The 19,132-nt window shown below is 39.7% G+C and overlaps 1 protein-coding gene across 3 annotated transcripts; it reads left to right on the forward strand.

The window, feature by feature from the left end:
• Window positions 1–7,952: 7,952 nt before the first annotated feature.
• On the forward strand, window positions 7,953–18,900 carry LOC102752761 (chromosome unknown open reading frame, human C5orf63). Of its 3 annotated transcripts, XR_001513965.1 has the most exons (4): window positions 7,953–8,070; window positions 13,380–13,436; window positions 14,310–14,592; window positions 18,879–18,900. XR_001513965.1 is itself a non-coding variant. In XM_006764372.2 (3 exons), the coding sequence occupies exons 1-3, from the start codon at window positions 7,957–7,959 to the stop codon at window positions 14,484–14,486; spliced, it is 348 nt and encodes a 115-aa protein (XP_006764435.1). In that variant the 5' UTR covers window positions 7,953–7,956; the 3' UTR covers window positions 14,487–15,557. The 3 variants fall into 3 exon arrangements, 2 of the variants coding, with proteins under 2 accessions (XP_006764435.1, XP_006764436.1); XM_006764372.2 differs by lacking the exon at window positions 18,879–18,900 and having other exon boundaries at window positions 14,310–15,557; XM_006764373.2 differs by lacking the exon at window positions 18,879–18,900 and having other exon boundaries at window positions 14,322–15,557.
• The last annotated feature ends 232 nt before the right edge of the window (window positions 18,901–19,132 follow it).

The raw sequence follows: 19,132 nt of genomic DNA on the forward strand, positions 1-19,132 counted from the left end.
ACTTGTAGTATTACTTAGTAATAAAATATTAAGCCTTATCTCTATATTCTGCTTCAAATTTATACAAATGTTTTTACTTTTATTGTCTCTTTTTAAGACACTCAATCACCTTTTGCCTTTACTCTTTTCCCCCAATGCACAACCTACATCCTCACCAAAAATATCTATTTTTAGGTAATAAGTTGTATTAGGCAAGAACCAGACAGGTCTTTCATTTTAGAGGTAGGCATTGGTTGGAAGATTTCATTGGTTTGCAGCAGCAGCAGACATATCTGACTTGTGGCAGATTCTTTCACTATCCCTTTTCTAGTCTGAGCACTCATCACTCTTTTTGACAATGGGCCCTCATTCTGGAAACACTTTCCCGCCTTGGTTTCTGTGATGACACTTTCCTGGTTTGCATCCTACCTCACCAACTTTTTATTCTGCCTACTTTGCTGGCTCCTCTCTCCCCAACTTCTAAATGTTGGATTTCCTCAGAGATCTGTCCTGTCTTTTTCTATATTATTATTTCAATGATCTCATCTAGTTTCCTACATGTAAATACAATCCTAAACTGATGGAGCCTTCAATTTTATCTTTAGCTCTGGCTTCTCTCCTGACTACAAAACCTGCATATGCCACTCTCTACTTGTCCCTCATTGAGGTCTGGGTTCCATACATTTCTCAACCTTTTCCTGCCTCAGTTGTCCTCATTTTAGTAAATGGCACAGCCCCCGCCAGAGGCTCAAAGCCAAAAACTGGCAATGTCCTTACCATCATCTTTTCGTTCCTTATATCCAAATCATTGTCAAGGCTCATTGGCCCTATTTCTGCCCTCATCCACACCCTTCTCACCCAGGCTACTGCACTAGCCCCCTAACTGAGTCCCTACTTCCACTCTTGTTCCCCAACAATTTATTCTTCATACAGCTGCTAAAGTGATCTTGTAAAAATGTATCTGAGGTCATGTTACTTCCCTCCTCTAAATCTAATTGTACTTAATAAAACCATGTTCCCTAACAGAGCCCACAAGGCCTTAAGTGATATAATCCCCAGAGACTGTTTTTGAACCCTGTCTCCTGCCACTCTTCCCCTTGTTTATTGTGCTTCAGCCACTCAATCATTTTTTTTTTTTTTAATAAGCCAAGGTAGTGCTCGCCTTGGAGCTTTTGTTCTACCCTAAATGCTCCTCCTTCAAATGTTCCTCTTCCTTTAGTCTCAGCAAAGAAGACACCTCAGAGTACCTTATTAAAGGACCTGTCTTATCAATAGCACATCACCTTGTTTTACTCCCCCCCCCTCTCTGTTTATCACTATCTGATGCTGTCTGGCATTAAAGAGACTCTTTACTGTCACTAGAATATGGACCCCATGAGGGCAGATACTTTGTTTTCTTTTTTAATTATTTATTGTTGAAGATACTTTGCTTTCTTGTTCACCACGGAACCCAGCATCTATAATAGCATCTAATACATGGGAAACATCAGATAACTTGAATGAATAAATGAATGACTCTCATCCCACACCTAAATTGCCATAATTGGCCCCTAAATCTTTCCCACCTCCATTCTCCTTTTCTCTGCAATCTATCCTGCATGCTGCTGCCAGATCAATCTTCCAAAACTGATTTTATCACATCACATTCTTGTTCAAAACGCTTCAGTGGCTCCCATCAAACAGACCTCAGCATTCCTACTCAGCGCCGTTGTGTCTAACCCCAACTTTGGGTGCTTCCCCCCCCCCTTTTTTTTACATCCAAATCCTCCATGATTTAGGATCTTCCTCTAGTGGAAGCACCTCCAATCTCAGCCCCTGGTGCTCTTCTCTTCCTTTCTCATAACATTTACAGTAGCTCATTAGATGTCCCTGTCGTAATCTCCTGTATTTACATTATTTCAGTTAAGATTTAACTCCCTGTCACCCTGATAAATTTAATTATTTTTTTTAATTTAAAAAAGAGTTTAACTTTTTTCTACTGAATCCAATGAAGTACATCTCTCCATGATTCTTGTTGTTTGTAACTAGTATGTGGAGTTGATTCCTTCATGTGAGAGTTTTATTTGGAGGGAAAGAAATGGGCTAAACACCAAACAGGATGAAGAAAAAAAAATGTATGGCTTAATTTTACTGAGAATTTGAAGGGTGTGGGATATGGGGGCACAGTGCATATACTAAATGCTGTATACCATCAGTTAAACTATAATCTTACCAGATAGGCAAGGCCCACACTTCAGTTAAAGAACTTTTTCACAGAGCAGTGTGTTGAATGTAAATTAACATAGCACCCGATGAGTACAAACTGAGGAATAGACACTTGAAAATCCCACAGTCATGGTAATAATTGGAAGGGAAATGCAAAGGGATTTTTGTCTCTAGACTTGTCTGTGACCACTCATTCCTTTCTCGGACTGGTTCCCTACTGGCTTCTCTGGCCCGCTGTGTGGTGAACCTACTGGCACTGAAATCTGGAAGTAGAAGCTGCAGGGAGTGTGGTGGACATGTGGTGTGAAAGGCTGCTTCTCGCTCCCCAGGGCTGGGTGATCATTTTGCAATGTCAAATCATTACGTTGGACAGCTGAAACTAATACAATGTTATATGTCAAATATACCTCAATTTAAAAAAAAGGAAGGAAGGAAGGAAGGAAGGAAGGAAGGAAGGAAGGAAGGAAGGAAGGAAGGAAGGAAGGAAGGAAGGAAGGAAGGGGCTGAACATGAGGCCATGCCCAAATGGGCCCACAAGTGGGTGGTAAGCTCAGGGTCTTTGTTGCAACATCTTGCCTGAGTTGGCTCCACTTCCTAGGCAGTTCCTCTGACCAGGTACCCTGACTCCTGAGGCTGAGGTGAGGGCCCCTCTCCAGGTTAGGCCTTCCACCCCCACCCCCTGATTCTGTTCTGTAGACTCATTCTAGCCCTGCTTAGTCCCTCGGAATTGACATCTCAAAGTATCTGCTCAGTTTTCAGCTTTGCATGCTGCCTCTCCTTGTCACTCTTGGCTCCAAACTTGTAACCAAGATCCCAGGGTAGGCAGCCACTTGTTTGAGGAGAGGGATGTTTGGACAGAGCTGACTGACCAAAATGCACATAGGAGCATTTGTCCCTGTTTCCCTGGATTAGGTAGAACCCAGTGACCCAGAGTCCCTAAGCGCAACCCCACATCATTACATACACTTTCAGTGATCTATCTATATAAAATCCTAACATGCAAATTGACCGAACAGCAGAACGACCTGTGGAACAACCAGTCAGCAGGGGGCAGGGCCAGTGAGCAGGTGGTACCAGGCCGCCAGCCAAGGCAGATGCCAGCGGGAGGACCCCCCCAATCGCCCCACCGGTCACCCTGCAGATCAGCCCTGATCGCCAGCCAGGCTTAGGGACCCTACCCATGCACAAATTTTGTGCACCAGGCCTCTAGTCTAAAATACAGGCAGTCCTTGGGTTACATTGGAGATCTGTTCCTACAGCGCAACGTAACTTGATTTTCACCGTAAGTCGGAACCCCCCTACACAAGCACCTACGTCACTCACATGGAGCACATACACAGCAGTAATAAAGTGAAACAGTAAAAAAAATTTAAAAGAAAGATAACAATTTCTGACCTTTCCTTGTGATAAATAATAAAAAGCACAAAGCACATATGTACATACGTTGAAATGACAAAACTTTTTTTTATAAATACTGTAAATGGGAGATTGTGATGTAACCACGAAACGACACGTTGAGTCTGACATAACCCGAGGACTGCCTGTAATAGGTTTTGTTCCCAGCAGGAGTTTGTGTGTGCGCGTGTGTGTGTGTGCACACGCGTGTGTGTGCGCGCGCATGTGTGCATGTGCGTGTGTTTCTAGCCATCTGGATAAAATAGGAATGTTATACTTAGATGGTAATGAATGTGAAATGGGCACTTAACATCTCACATGGCACAAATGGCTAAATGGAAGCCCTGTGCCTCTCTTTATGGAACAGGTTCAGTGAGAGCCACGGTAATGGTGTTTGGTTAATGTCAGTACAGCATTAAATTTACATTATACTCTTGTGAAGAAGCTCCAACATTACCTGCTAATAACCAAGGTGGTACTTGGGCTTAGATAGACTTTTTGATTTTGCACATGAACTAACACTGCGGTTTGCTGATGAGGGATTATGTGAGCTTGGAGATTTGGTGTGCCAAAGGATTCTTTGTATGAATAAAAATTCTGGTCAGTGAAGGTCAGTTTCTCTACTCAAGCGAGAACCATGTTATTTCCCTTCTAATCAGACACACACAGTGTTTGAAGACTCCACGAGTCCCATATAAGTGATGTGCAGCCATCGTCTGGTCGGCGTCTCATGCAAGAAATGAATAATCCTTAATAGAGGCTCAAATGACCCTGGCTTTTTTCTGTACCCTAATCAGTTGCTTTAATGGTATGCCTTCAGTGCTTCACAGGGAAAATGCTATAGAGTTAAGTTATCTTCATCTTACTTCAAGGAGGGCTGAATTGGTCCAATCAGTCCTCCCCCCATGTTGTACCTGATTCTGCTATAAAGACCACTGAAGTCAGCCTCAGTTTTGTTAAAAGCCGGCATTCCCTTTCGCTTTCAGGGTGATGTGCCCCTGAGCAGCAGTGGACTTGAAACAGCAGGAGTCACCATCTTTATTGTTCGGCTGTGCAATTTGTTTTAGGCACATTCTAAATCCAGTCTTATGCCTCTTACTTTTTTTTTATGCGACAAAGGTGACCCAATTGTGATTCTTTGATATTATGAACACAGCTCTTTTTGCTCGTATCACAGAGGCATGTAACAAAATACAAAGGATAAAGTTATGTCTCTGTGCAGTAAGGACACATACTTCATGACTAAATTCAATGACATAATCAAAAAGGTGTTGTCCTCTCACAGTCATGAGCTAACAGCCAGAGACTGCCTTTCAGAATATTTTTATAGTGCCGAGATACTGTTAAAAAATAATAGAACTAATGAAAATGTCACACTGACAGAGTAGCCCATATTAAGATTTTACTTCAAGAAGGCATGACTAGGTGAATGTGACTTTGACAGCAATGGTGTTAGGTTTACAAAGTTAATAAAATATTCTAAGAAGAATATTATAAAGTTCCAGTTGGAGTGTGTAATTTTTTCATCTTACCTTTTATTTCTAGAACTAAGTGGACTCCAGTGTTCAGAATTTTAGCCTGAATGTCTTATTTCAGCCTAAGAGAGGTATATGGAACTTTTTCTTTATAGCAGGCTCTAATATAATTTTATCATATAAAGGAATAAATTATTTTAACAATATGGTAAAATGCATGTGCTTTTGGACATTTGGAAAATATGCAGATAGTAAAAATTACATAATGCTAAAGTATTGCTCAGTAAATAAATATGCAATGTTTAAGTGATTAAATACATACAGAAAGTAGAAATGAAGATTAGCAGTACAAAAGAGAACTCATTTTAAACAGACTAGTAGTAGCATCACTGAAGACTTTACTTAGCACTCTGGGTTGGCTGAACAAATATTCCAGCAAATCTGGAATGAATAGCAACTTTGTTTACTATGATAGGCTTTATTTGTCTTGGGCACAACCAAGACCACATGCTGTGTTTTGTCATGTTGGAAATACTGAAGCAGATTTCCATTGTGAATGTGAATTGTTTTTTCAAGCTTTAACACCTTAGTCTCAACTCAGCTAGGTAAAAGCAATACATTTTCCTTTCCTTACCAGCCAGACATCAATAAATCTTAAATCCCTCCACCAAAAACATGTCAGGCAGCTCAATGTCCTAGTCGTAGTCTCACATCACAGTCGTAGATGGCCTGATTCTTCTTATTTCCAAGGGCTGTCTTTCTGCCTTTATTCCAACAAAACTGTTAATTTCCTTTATCCTCCATATGGTACAGCTTCCTTAACTCCATACCCTACAAAGATGTGATACTGATGGCATTGGGCCTTCTCAATGATGCAGACATTTCCACCTAGTATAAACATGGCTAACATTCAACTTTCCCCCTCGTTTATATCCTGGGTAGACAAAGCCATGTTTAGCAGCTGTTGTCTCCAATTACGTTCACCTTTTAGAGTTGTTGATTCTTCTGAATTTATGGAAAGTGTGTATATCAGGGCTTTACATTTGTTTCGAGTGGCACAGCATATCATGAAATTATTTAGATATATTTTCCACCTTAGAGTAATGCTGGGTAGTAGATCCTAGCAAAATTCTCATCACATTCTTCGTTTATGCATAATGATTATTTAGTAAGCAGGGAGATTTAGGGAGAAGTAGAAGACTAAGGGTTTAAGAGTGAAGGAAAGCTTGTTGTTTTCACAGATTAGGATCAAATCTTTTTGTCCTGTGGTCTTTATTCTAGTTTGATATGGATTGGTGTTTTTCTTAAAAGTCTCTTATCATTCTGTCTGAAATGAGTTTAAGGCTAATCTTATACTGAGAAGCCTGGTAACCAGTATGGATTAGCATGTAATTAATACGGTTTTGCTGTGGAGCAGTGCAGGGGGAGATCTGAGGTGGTGGTGAAGGGGATGGAATCAGCCGCAGCACCCTCACCCACAATTTTATGGACACTGTGGAGCACTAACCTTTAGTTATGATATGACATCTGCCCAAATAGTGACTCTGTGCACACTGAATGTCTGATCAGGGTTAGAGGTGAAACTAAAGAGGGGGAGAAAGACTCACTTCAATACTTTCAACATTCAAAGAAATATATGAACACCTACTATGTGCCAGGTTAATTGTAGATGCTTGGGGATACTGGGTGAACAGTACCTGCTCGTATAGAACTCACATTATGTATAAGGGTCAAATATGTAAAGAAAAAATTTTAGATAGTAAAGTATTAAAAAAACTATAGCAAGTATGAAGAAAGAGGGTAGTGGGCTGATCAATAATAATTGTAAGAAAGTCACTAAGGCATCTCTAAGGAGGTGGCATGAGCCCAGACCAAGTGAGGAGAAGCTACTTCAGGGCTTTTCATATAAAGGGACAGCAAGTGCAGAGATCCTGATGAAGGAATTATCTTTGGTCATTCAAGGAACAGAAAGAGAATCTTTGTGTCTGCAACTTGCCAAGATAAAGGAGGGGAAGGTGATAGATGAAGTTGAAGAGATCGGAGTAAAGCAAAGTTATGAATATTCCAAGAATGAATTCATCTTGGGGATATTGGTAAATGATAAACTCAACAGTTCAAAGTGAAATGATCCTATTTGTAGTTTTAAGGACAAATATGGAGGATAGGTAGGAATAAGTAGGGTGTCTTATGTCAAACAAAGTAGCAGCATGAGGGAGCTTCACAGCCTAGTGTTTGACATGAAGTTATTATCAAACTGCTCTTCCTGGAATATTTCCAGTAGAAACACTAGCATATTTGTATGTTTTCAAAAATGATGGCAATCTTCTTTTAAAGTACTTCTTGAGAAGTTGAGAGTAAATTTTTGTTTCTGACAAGTTAACTCGATCTAATTCTCCCCTATAGTTCCTCTGTACAACTGTGTTTCCCATCCCCGCAGAGGGGCATAAATCTCATGACCTTCAGCTGCGGACTTGTGCTGCTTACTTATGGCGGGGTGTTGTTGAATGCTTGCTAATAAGATAAGCTATCTCAGAGAATAAAATTCATCTCAGGAAAGTCCACATTTTAGGGGATCATCAGGATGCTGGCAAAATCTGCAGGTAAGATTTAATTTTGTATTCAAATGAACCCATGCAGTTTGCTTACAGAAACTAAGTGATAGCTACACAGCTAATCCATAAGTATGGATTTTTCCCCCATTCTAAATTTGGTTTTGTTTGGAATACAGTGAGTGTGCAGGCATGGTGGAGATTTGCCAAACATCTGACACTCCTGGACTTCAAAAAGCAATTCTGAAATCTTCAAATTCCTTCACAGGCTTGCAGCTTACTGTTCATATTATAAAGAGCAAAGTGTAGAGCACCTATGTTTATTGTTTTGTTTTTCTTTTGGCAGAAGCAAGATGCTCTGGTTTCAAGGAAATAGCATACAATTTGCCAAGTACTCCTTTAGACTCTTCCTGAGAAATCTCTCTGCCTCTAGGACTATTCTGCCTGTGCTGACCTTATTCACAAAGGTAGAGTGAAAAATAAAATTACTGCTTTAAAAACATAAAGTATTCAAATCATTGGGTGAAGAAAATAAGGAAGAAAGACGTTGAAAGTAAAGGAATAAACATTCTTCGGACCTGTTCCTCAGTTTTTCAGTTTCAGTATCAGCAGTAGTAACTCTATTTCCTCCCCCAGATACCTCATTGTCTCACAATTAGAGGTTAAATTAATATATTTAGTAGTCATCTGAGAACCCTACATTGAAAGGAAAAACTATCAGATTATAATATGATGTTTATAAATGTATCACTTGGAAACATAGTTCTTATTATTTGTGATAGTTATGTTCTATAAAGTCACCAAAAACACTGAATTAGCAAATGCTGGACCTTTGCTCCTAGGGAAAATACACGGTTAGATTCCTATGAGCTTCTGATAACATTTTTGTCAACCAGTCAGTACATAACCTTGTTCTGTTTAAAGACACCTTGTTTAATACATGTTGTTGATTCATTAATATTGAACTCACAGCCAACAGCACTATAATTCATGCCTGAACAAAGCTTATCAAACACAATATTTTCTCCATAAGGCACATGAAAGCCTTCTTGTGCTTAGAAGCATTAGACAGCACCTCAACACTATTAACAGGAAGCACAAAAAATAAAAAAAATAAATGGCACTAAACAAATCACGAGAAGGATGCTTGTTTACATATATGAGCTGAAACAAGGAGGCAGAGCATCATCTTGTTCAATCTCAGCTGGAATGTAACTCAAAATGTGCTCTGTTCTGTACACATGCATGTCTGTGAATGATTACAAAAGGCCCATGAGTTTTTGATCTTGGGGTTACAAATAAGTTTTAGTGAATAAGTGAACTTACAAACAGAATCCACAAATAATGAGGATTGACTGTGTTTTCATATCCCTGACACCACTTTTAAGGTATAAAAGTAGTTTAAAATACACACACACTAATCTTAAAGTATAAAAGTAGTTTAAATTTTTAAGAGCTTTTCCCCCTGATATTTATAATATAAGCATTGCTGATTTTCTTTTGCTAGTTAACATTACTTTGTGTGATTTATAATCAAAAAAAGAAATAAAGTGCAGGGTAATAGAATTAACTTTAGTGAATAATACTGCAATTCAAACGAAAAAAAGCATTGTGTTTAATAGATTTTTCATAATTCGGGCATTTTAACAATTTAAAAATATCTGATGGTTATCTAACAGGAAAGCTTTAAAAACTTTTAAAAATTAATATCTCATTGAGAATAGTTACTCTAAACTACTTTTCATGTCCATGAGTATATACCACACTGTTGGAAGTTATAGAACAAAACTATTTCATCATCTGTGTCTATATATGAGAAATGCATGTGAGAATTAACCACAAAAATAAAATAATCCCTAAAGCAAATGGTGCTCATTCAGCCTAACAATTCTGCACTATTTTTCAGTTTGAGCAACAGCCAAGTTAGCTGAAAACATTTGCAAAAACACACACACTAATCTTCCATTCAGCTTAAATTTTGTACTGAACTCTTTATATGTGTCATTAGGCATATAATATCACTCTCACCTTCAGGAGTTCACAATCCGAAGAAAAAGCACAGTATTAGCTCTCTTTCAATTACAAATAATAAAAAGTACGTCCCAGAGTGGCTTAAACAAAAAGGGATTTTATGGCTTGATCTGGGTAGCTTCATTCTGAAACTAAGCAATTGCCAATCTCTTCAGTTCACATCCTCTGGGTTAAATCTGTCTTGACTCTGCCTCTTCTCATGAATGACTGCAGTGATGCCAAGCCCCAGAATTCACAGCTTGGGTATGAGAAACTCCAGCAAAAGCCTCATAGCTATCTATTGGCTCTGATCTGCCCAATCCCTGAGCCATTCCATTTTAGCCAAAGGGATAGGATGTGTTTGCTGATTGCCTTGTTTCTCAGGAATGGAGTCCACCACATGCTGAGAGCAGTTCCTGTGAGGCAAAGTTACAGCATTCTTGCTGCAAGGGGTATGAGTGGTGGACAACCAACCCAACAAGTGTTTGTTACATTTCAGGGCTAGAGTAAGTAAGTGCTCTATTGGTGCCATAGAAAATCGTAGACAAGGATGTTTGAATGGTCCAGACCACTGAGTCTTACCCTTTTTCAGTTCATAGACTTCTTCAAAATTTGATGGACCTTTTCTCATAAACACACACACACACACACACACACACACACGGTAATTTGCACAAACTTCTATGGATACTAGCTTTTAAAAACAAAACAAGAAAAACCCTGATCTAGGCTCTATTAAAGTGTTTTATTATAAAAGCAAAATGTCAGTAATATGGTATTTCTGCTACTTAGCTTGTACTTGTTTTTCCTTTAAGAACTTCTATTGACTTTTTGAAACTTTCTCAGAAAAATGTCAACATGATTATTTCAACACATCACAGACCATTCGTAATCTGTTTATTGATGATGCTCATAGTAACGGCATGAGCCTAATTCTCTGAACCAGGAAATTAGGGCCAGAAAGATCCTTCTGAAGGAAAACTGACTTTTGATGATGTGGGTCCTTATTTTGAAATAAGCTGTCAATCTCAGGACTGCACCCTATTTGAAAAGACAAAGCTCTGCCTACAAAGAAGACTTTTTATTTTAAGTAAAGTTACTGTCATTTACAGTGAGTTTGGGGTAATATAAGATAAAATAACTTTCATAGTCCTTGCATCAATAGACTACCACATTTCATAACTTTAATGGTTGTAAAAAAACAAGGAGAGAATAACACACCTTGAAGGACAAAAACATGTGGCTGCCGAAGTGTGTGTGATTTATTGTTGTACATTCACAGTCTTGCAGGAACTGAGAAGCTCACAGGTGTGGACAGACCCTATTCACTGGTGAGGCCTGTGCAGAAGAGTGTAAACCCCCTTGTGTACTGAACTGTGCACCTGATACTGTAAACATACTATAATAACAATGTCTCATATGGACACAAGAAAAATCATGGGTTAGCAGCAAGCTTTTTAAGATGTTTTTAGTTAAATATAAAGGAGAAAAAAAGGGGGGCAGCTTTTCCCCAGAGTATCATGTGTGAACCTACAACACCTTGACCTCTTTCTCTCCTTCATTGTATGAATAACCAACCCTAAGAGCACCTCTTAGAACTGGTTTTAACCTTTAGCTGCAGCAACTGTGCTGCCGCATATATATATGGTATGTACATTGCACATACTCTTGGACATGTGTGCATATACATGATGTTGTACTCATTGCACATACCCTCAGATCCCCACAGTTCGGTCACCCTCCCAGCTTCCCCTTTATAGTATGATGAGTTAACAAGTGATGTCCTACACAAAGTGAGACCCAGCTATTTAATCTCTTGCCAGATATCACACCTCTTGGTGGAATTTATACAGGTTTCTGTAAAAAGTCCTTGCTGTCTCAGCAGCCAATCAACTTATAGGTGGTTGTTTTTTTTCTGGTTTTTGTTTTCTTTCTAATGCAGGTGTGAAAAGTTCTACATTCAGTTGAAGTTCCTGGTGAAGAACCACAATTGAAATTTTTTTCAGTGATAAAAATTTGTATATTTGTATGTCAAACAATCTAGCTAAAACTTGATATAAATTCCTCCTTTTTTGCTTAATGAATATAATTTATTCAGTATGAAATCTTTATATGTTTCATGTGTTAGGAATAAATGTACATTAAATCTTAGTTTTAAAAAAAGCTGTGAGTTAAGCTGGAGGAAGGGCCTTTCTTTTACATAAGAGCTTATCTCCTCCTGTCATGTTAAAAAGCAGATCCTATATAATAAAAGGCTAATATGCAACCCCTCATCACCCCTTCCACCCTGATCAGGGGTGGAGCTGGCTGGCAAACCACCCACAGGTCTCCCCCTGGCTGGCCCCACCCCCAATTGCCCCCCACCCTGACATGGGGCGGGGCCGGCCCACCAACTGCCCACAGCCCCTCCCCCAGGCCAGCCCAGCCTGATTGGCCCCAATTGGGGCTGGCCAGCCAAACCCCACCCATGCATGAATTCGTGCATGAATTCATGCACCAGGCCTCTAGTCCTATATAATAAAAGCCTAATATGCAAGTTGACCGAACGACAGAACCGGTGGAACAACCGGTCGCTATGACATGTACTGACCACCAGGGGGCAGACGCTCAATGCAGGAGCTGCCCCCAGCCCACAAACCCCAGGCCAGCCAAGGCAGGTGCCAGTGGGGTCCCCCTGATCACCCCACCGCAGAGGGAGGCAACCAGCGGTGGAGAGCGAGGCCAGTGAGTGGGTGGTGCCAGGCCAGCCAAGGCAGGTGCCAATAGGGGCCCCCCGATTCCCCACCAGTCACCCCACAGATTGGCCCTGATCACTGGCCAGGCCTAGGGACCCTACCTGTGCACGAATTTCGTGCACCAGGCATCTAGTTTTATATAAGCACCAATAATGTTGAGTATATTCTTAGCTCATTGCAAGAGAACCTATAGCTAGTTCCTATTCATAAAGTCTAGTTGTGAGAAGCCTTTAAAATCTGCCAACAATCCATAGCATTCTCAACAGACTCCTCTACTATGTGGTTAGAGTACAAACAACAACAGGCACTAAAATGTGCTTGTTTCTCAGGTGGAGAATTATCTGGAAAACCTATTGCTGACACTTATAATGAGGAAGAGACAAGACATTAAACAGTTGGTACATTCATCATCTGAAATATTTTTCCCTTTTTAAAGATGGGACACTCATTATCTAACTCTATCCTAGTGGGTTTATTCCTGTGGATTAGGAGAAACAGGCTGTCAAAGCTCAGTGTCCCCCATTCAAGATAGACTTTTAGCCACTCTGGTGATGTCAGCCAGGCCAGGAAGGTTCTCCTTGGAGTATAAATCAGTGAAAAATAATTTTCCCAGCTATCAATCAGATGAAGCCAGTGACAAAAAAATGTAAGCATCTAAATGCATTGTGTATGTGTAAATGTACATATGTATCTATATATCTACCTGTAATACATATCTAATAAATAGATACATTTGTTATGTACATATATGTTATCTGTATATACACATGTATGTGTAACAAATGTAAACATCTAAATTTATTAGGTAGGTTGATTGATTTATGGAGACAAATCAAAATAAAACATCTGAAAAATGCTGAAAGCCCATTTACTATGAAATATTAGCTATTTATAAGATTCTATGACAGTCTTTTATTTTGGAAATGAACATGTAGAAAACAACCTGTTAAAATACGTATAATCTGCTTCTGTGATTTTTGTCAGGTTGCTGCCATTCTTGGGTCTCATGGCTTAATTTTTCCTTCCTGTAGGATCCATGTCCCCTTTGTGATGAAGCTAAGGAAGTGCTGGAGCCTTATAAAAACAGGGTAATGTAGTACAGTGTGGCTTTATGTATACGGGATGGATATAAGGTATCTGGATCCTTTCTTTAGGAAAAGAGAGTAAATGACTTTTCATTTACATTTTCTTTCTGATTTTCAGAGAGAGAGATGTGTTAATTTCCATAAAAATCACTACCCCTAGGTGTTTCTCTGAGCAGTACTTGTTTCCTTACTTTTTAAAAAATATATATTTTATTGATTTTTTACAGAGAGAAAGGCAGAGGGATAGAGAGTTAGAAACATCAATGAGAGAGAAACATCTATCAGCTGCCTCCTGCACACCTCCTACTGGGGATGTGCCCGCAACCAAGGTACATGCCCTTGACTGGAATCGAACCCGGGACCCTTCAGTCCACAGGCCGATGCTCTATCCACTGAGCCAAACTGGTCAGGGCTGTTTCCTTACTCTTAAGTGAGTCAAAGTTAAATATCAGGTGCTGTATTCATGCTTTCTCAAAACTTTTGTCCCTATTCCTTTTCTCTTATTTTGTCATTTCCATGGTTCACCTGTAGTAAAGCATGACATTTTTTAAAACCAAAACATGTCTTACCTGATTCTCAGGAAGTTTCCCTGTGAGGACATATTTTATTTCATTGGGAATGGAGTAGTGCCTGGATGCTGAATGTGACAGATAGAACAGAAAAGTAGCAAAATCTGGAGTTTATGGAATATAATGAAATCAACCAAGTGGAGGAAATCAGGGACATTAGATTACTTTGGACCTCACAAAAACAAACAAACAACAATAACAAAAACCTCTGAGCGTTAGAACCAGTCTCAGGATCAGTTTGTCACTAAAGTTATTGCATCATTCCATGTTCTCAAAAATATAGAGCTTTAGTCTGTCTCTGTTTCAGTTTATTTTACAGGAGGTGGACATCACACTTCCAGAAAACTCTGTTTGGTATGAGAGGTATAAATTTGACATCCCCGTCTTTCATTTGAATGGCGAGTTTCTGATGATGCATCGAGTAAACATCTCAAAACTTGAAAAACAGCTCCAGAAACTTGAGCAGCAAGGTACTGGAGGCTGATGAAAGCCCTCGTGATTTTCCATCCTCGCTGTCCAGAAGGCATCTTCCCAAGGAAATGACCACGGCCTTGTATTCCTTTTGTCAAATGTCACACAGCCCTAATAAGGTCTGAACTTAGTGGTACCAAATAAATGTTGACATTTCTCTTCTGAATGATGGAAGTACCAATGTGAAAACTGTTTACCTTTGGCATTTTATGAAATAAGAGGAGTGTGTTGGCAGGGAGGGTGGGAGAAATCCATTTGTTTTATTTCTTTTTCTCTTTTGTTATTTGTATTAATATGGAAACATTTCACATTCATTGGACAGGGCCATTTATAGGAAGAAGGCTCTATATCCCTGCTGCTGCCCCGAGGGCTTAACTTTTTAATGGAGGAATAAATGCTCTTCCTCTGAGTAGATAAAGTGAAATGTGAATTGTTAATAACTGTGCACAGTCAATAAAGGGATGTTTTAACAAATACATCTGCATAAGCCTGTTTCGGTGGAACTTAATAATACCTGTTTAAAATTAGAGCTCATTTTTCTGGGTAGGAGAGAATAATTATCTGAGCCAAAGAAAGCTTCATTTAAGAAAAACAAAAGAAAGATATAAACTCCCAAAATGTATATAAGGATCTCAACATGCTTTGCATGTAGTCAGTGAGTTGATTTGTAATATTTGAGTACTGCCTTTGTTAGTTTTTCAGTTACCGTCAATTGAGTTAATTAAGCTAATTATGAAACAGTTTTTAATATCTTACGGAAAATTCACTTCTGACCATAACTTTTAGATGACAGATATGTCATCTAAAACCAAAATGTAGGATGCCATTTTATGTAAAGTATTAAAAATGTAGTTGTGTACTCTTATTTATATTTAGTCAGGTTTGGCCAGTATAGGAGTGGGTTCATTTAAAAACAAAACTGCCTTTTCCTCTTAAAATCATATCATTGCAATTTTATCAATAATGAAATTCTTTTATTAACTATTTTAATGAATTTGGATATTGTGAGTTCCTTAGCTAGATTTAAATTTGACCAGTACGGCCAGGCTGGTGTTTCTCAGTGGTTAAACATCGACCTATGAACCAGGACATCATGGTTGGATTCTCAGTCAGGGCTCATGCTGGATTGTGGGCTCAATCCCCAAAAGGGGGCATGCAGGAGGCAGCCAATTGATGATCCCATCATTGATGTTTCTATCTCTATTTCCCTCTCCCTTCCTCTTTCTGAAATCAATAAAAACTTTTTTAAAAAAAAATGTCATATATGAGGAGTAATCTGACATTCAGAGAGTTTCGGGGACTTAGCTTGAGGACACACAGTCAGCTGTCAGACCAGGTCTTGCCACCCACTCTAAATTATGGCTCATGGCATGGGTATCATGTTATTTCAAATAGAGCAAACTCAACCATTCTGGATCCAACACACATTAAGAAGTAACTTTAAAAACCTTCCAAGATAAGAGAAAAAAATACTACAATTGAGTAGCAATGTTTATAATTTATATATTTCTGGAACACATATTATTTGATTTTATAAATATTAACTGAGCTCTGTGATAGGTGAAATTGACCCCAATTAACCCTCATAGTGTATTCCCTCCCCTTGAAGTGTGGGTGGAACTCAAGAATATGATGAAATATCACTGCTGTGATTATGTTACACTGTATGGCAAAAGTAGATAATCCTGGTTGGGCCTTACCTAATCAGGTGAGCCCTTTAAAAGCACAGAATTCTCTCTGGCTGATTATAGATGAGGAAATCAAAGAAACATGTTCCAGCTAGCTTGGAAGGGAGTAAACATCAGTCCTGTGAACTGTCTAATGGGGCCACATGGCAAGAAACTGTGGGCAGCCTCTAGGAGCTGAGAGCAGCTCTTGGCCAACAGCTAGCAGAAAAATAGGGACATCAGTCCTACAGCTGCAAGAAAATTAATTCTGTCAACAACCAGTGAGTCTAGAAGAGGATCCTGAGCTCCAAATGAGAATCACAGCTAACACCTTGATTTCAGCTCAGAATCTAACCATGCCATGCCTAGACTTCTGACCTTCAGAAACTATGAAATAATAAAGGTGTGTTTACACAGCAATAGAAGTCCCTACAACACTGAAGCACAATCTTAGGTGGTGGGATTACAAAAATAAGGTACTGTCCTTGTCTTCAAGATACTATCTCTTGGGGAGTAGAGAGCAAGTTAATAAAGCGCTACAATGTAATGACATGAGAGCTGCAACTGAGACATGTAAAAAGTGGTACAGCAGCCAGATGGGAAAGTGGCAGAAGGCCTCACAGAAAACCGGAGACTTAAACTAGGTCTTGCTCGTTGAATAGAAGCAATGGGAGAGGGGCTGAGAGTGAGGAGGGTATTCCATCCTGAATGAGTAGCAGGTGGAAAAGGTAACAGTGGAAGGGCATGGCATATTTAGAAAATGGCAGGTGGTTTTGGGTGGCTATAGCGAAGGGGAAAGGATGAATGAGATGAGACTGACAAGGTTGATGAGGGTCCACCTTGTCAAGGACCTCAATGTGTGGCTTTTTCCCTGAAGTGGTCCTTCCCTTGCTTCCTGGCCTCATCCCTCTGGCTCCTGATTCCTGTGTGTCTGGGCACCCTGTGTTCCTCCTCCTTACTACAGGAGGAGGCAGTATGAGGCTATGTGACCCATTTCATGTGGTGCCGGTCCTTCTGGGCCATCAGTTGGAAAAGTTCCAAGAGTTTCAAAACCTGCTAAGGTATGAGACAGGGAATCCATGGGTTCCATTCAGAAAGTGGGGCTGGCCAGAGAGCCTGGAGTTTGTTCTTTTGGAGCACTTCTTGCCTGAGTATAATGGAGGTATATAGGGAGTGTGAGGACTTCATCCAAACAACAAATTTCTGACCTTAGGATTTTTAACAAGTAAACAAAAACCCATTATACTTAAGGGTCTTAAAATTACGGCGTTGGCTGAGGCACCAAAAAACAATAGGTGTTACATTCCATAGGAAGTACTAGATCATATAGGATTGTTGGAGATTGGAGAAAGGATATTTTTATATTTATTTTTTTATTGGTGGAATTTTCTTTTTAAAGGTGTGTTCTTAGTTCCTACCAAAGTAAAAGGTTGGGGCCACCTAATGTCAAGAGAAAGGGACAGATAGTTTAATATATGTCTCTGGGTAGGAAGAACACAGTAGTCCAGTTCCCTTCTGGGAAATCATGTGAAAGATAAGCCAGCAAGCCATGTTGGGTACAGATTGAAAGGGAGCTGCTGTTGGTGCGAGTATGTCCAGAGGAAGGATGTGTGGGGTGTGTGTATGTGTGTGTGTGTGTGTGTGTGCGCGCGCGCGTGCTCTCCTTTAGGGATCAGATCTGGGTCAGGCATGAGCAAGGGCTGGCTTTGGGAGGCCTTAGGTGCAGCCAAGCCTTAGAAGAGTGAGAGCAGAAGGAAAATGCTAGGTTCCTAGGGGCTGAGGAAGTAAGTGGCGGCTTAAATGGAGAGCACATTTGCCTGAATCCTTGGAACTGCAGCTGAGACATCACCAGCTGTGAATGCAACCTCCCAAGAAAAGCCCCTTTGAAATGTAATCTGCTAAATGTTTACCAGGCCCAGAAAGCTGAAAGCCATCTTACCACTTCACCAGACAGTATTCCTGCTTCCATCCCAACCCTAGAAGAATCAGAAGCTTCCAGGAGCAAAGAGAGAAAGACCTCCCCTTCCACACCTTCCCACCTGCACATGGCTTCTCACATGGCTAAGGGTGAGTCTTAATTTTAAACCAAGGTCTAAGTTTTCATTATGACTTAGGAATAGATGCAATAACCAATTTGAAGTGACCATGGGACTTTCTATTGCTTGAGAATGCTAAGAGTCCTTCCACTACCTGGTTTTAATTTTGTCCTAAACAGAGTAGGAAATTCCCCACTCAGTACATACTGGGAGACATAAATAAAGATGCTATCTGATTGTATTCTATATTCAGAGTACATATGAATTACATGTGCCTAATGTTATTTCTTACCTATAAATATTCATAAATTTACTTTATTAATTCTTATTTGAGAGAGTAATGTGGGCATGTGAGTAAGAATCCTGGAGATTTTCATCAATCCCTCTGGTCCCAACAGCGGGCAAATCAAAAGGCAGCTATCTAGAAACACAGCATAGATTCTAGAAGGTGGTTTGATTACACCACTGTTGATAAGCTTAAGACAATGTCATGTCATTTTCATATGATATTTGTAGCAGCAGTTACTTCTTCTTTCAGAAATTATATTTGCAAAGATCAATTTTTTAATTTCTTTATTGATTAAGTTATTACATATGTTGTTTTTATATAAAGACTGTTTTCAACACAAGAAGCTCATCATAATATTCTTCCACTCCCAAATGAAATATTAATATAACCTTTCCTTCCCTTTTTTTCCTAAGCTGATGCTTTAAAAAGGTATGGTTGCTCTGTTTGTTTATAATAATGCAGCAACTTGTAGAAGTCTGACAGTAGGAATCACAGTAGGGCCGGGCCTCAGGGAAGTATTCTGAAGGAACCGTAGAAATCAAAGCAGATCCCTTCTCACTGTGCCTCAGCTTCTTTCTTTTCATCTTCTCTCCAGACTCACCACCTCCCCTGCTTACTCAGAGTATCTGCTTTCTCAGAACTGCAGCATGTTCTTGCCCATCTTTCC

The sequence above is a fragment of the Myotis davidii genome, unplaced genomic scaffold (genome assembly GCF_000327345.1).
Source record: "Myotis davidii unplaced genomic scaffold, ASM32734v1 scaffold159, whole genome shotgun sequence".
In the NCBI taxonomy this organism is placed as follows: domain Eukaryota; kingdom Metazoa; phylum Chordata; class Mammalia; order Chiroptera; family Vespertilionidae; genus Myotis; species Myotis davidii.

Coding starts and splice junctions, on each gene's coding strand:
- LOC102752761 (XM_006764372.2), top strand. CDS start 7,957: ATGCTCTGGTTTCAAGGAAATAGCATACAATTTGCCAAGTACTCCTTT. Junction 8,071..13,379: donor TGCTGACCTTATTCACAAAG/GTAGAGTGAAAA, acceptor TCCTTCCTGTAG/GATCCATGTCCCCTTTGTGA. Junction 13,437..14,309: donor TGGAGCCTTATAAAAACAGG/GTAATGTAGTAC, acceptor TCTCTGTTTCAG/TTTATTTTACAGGAGGTGGA.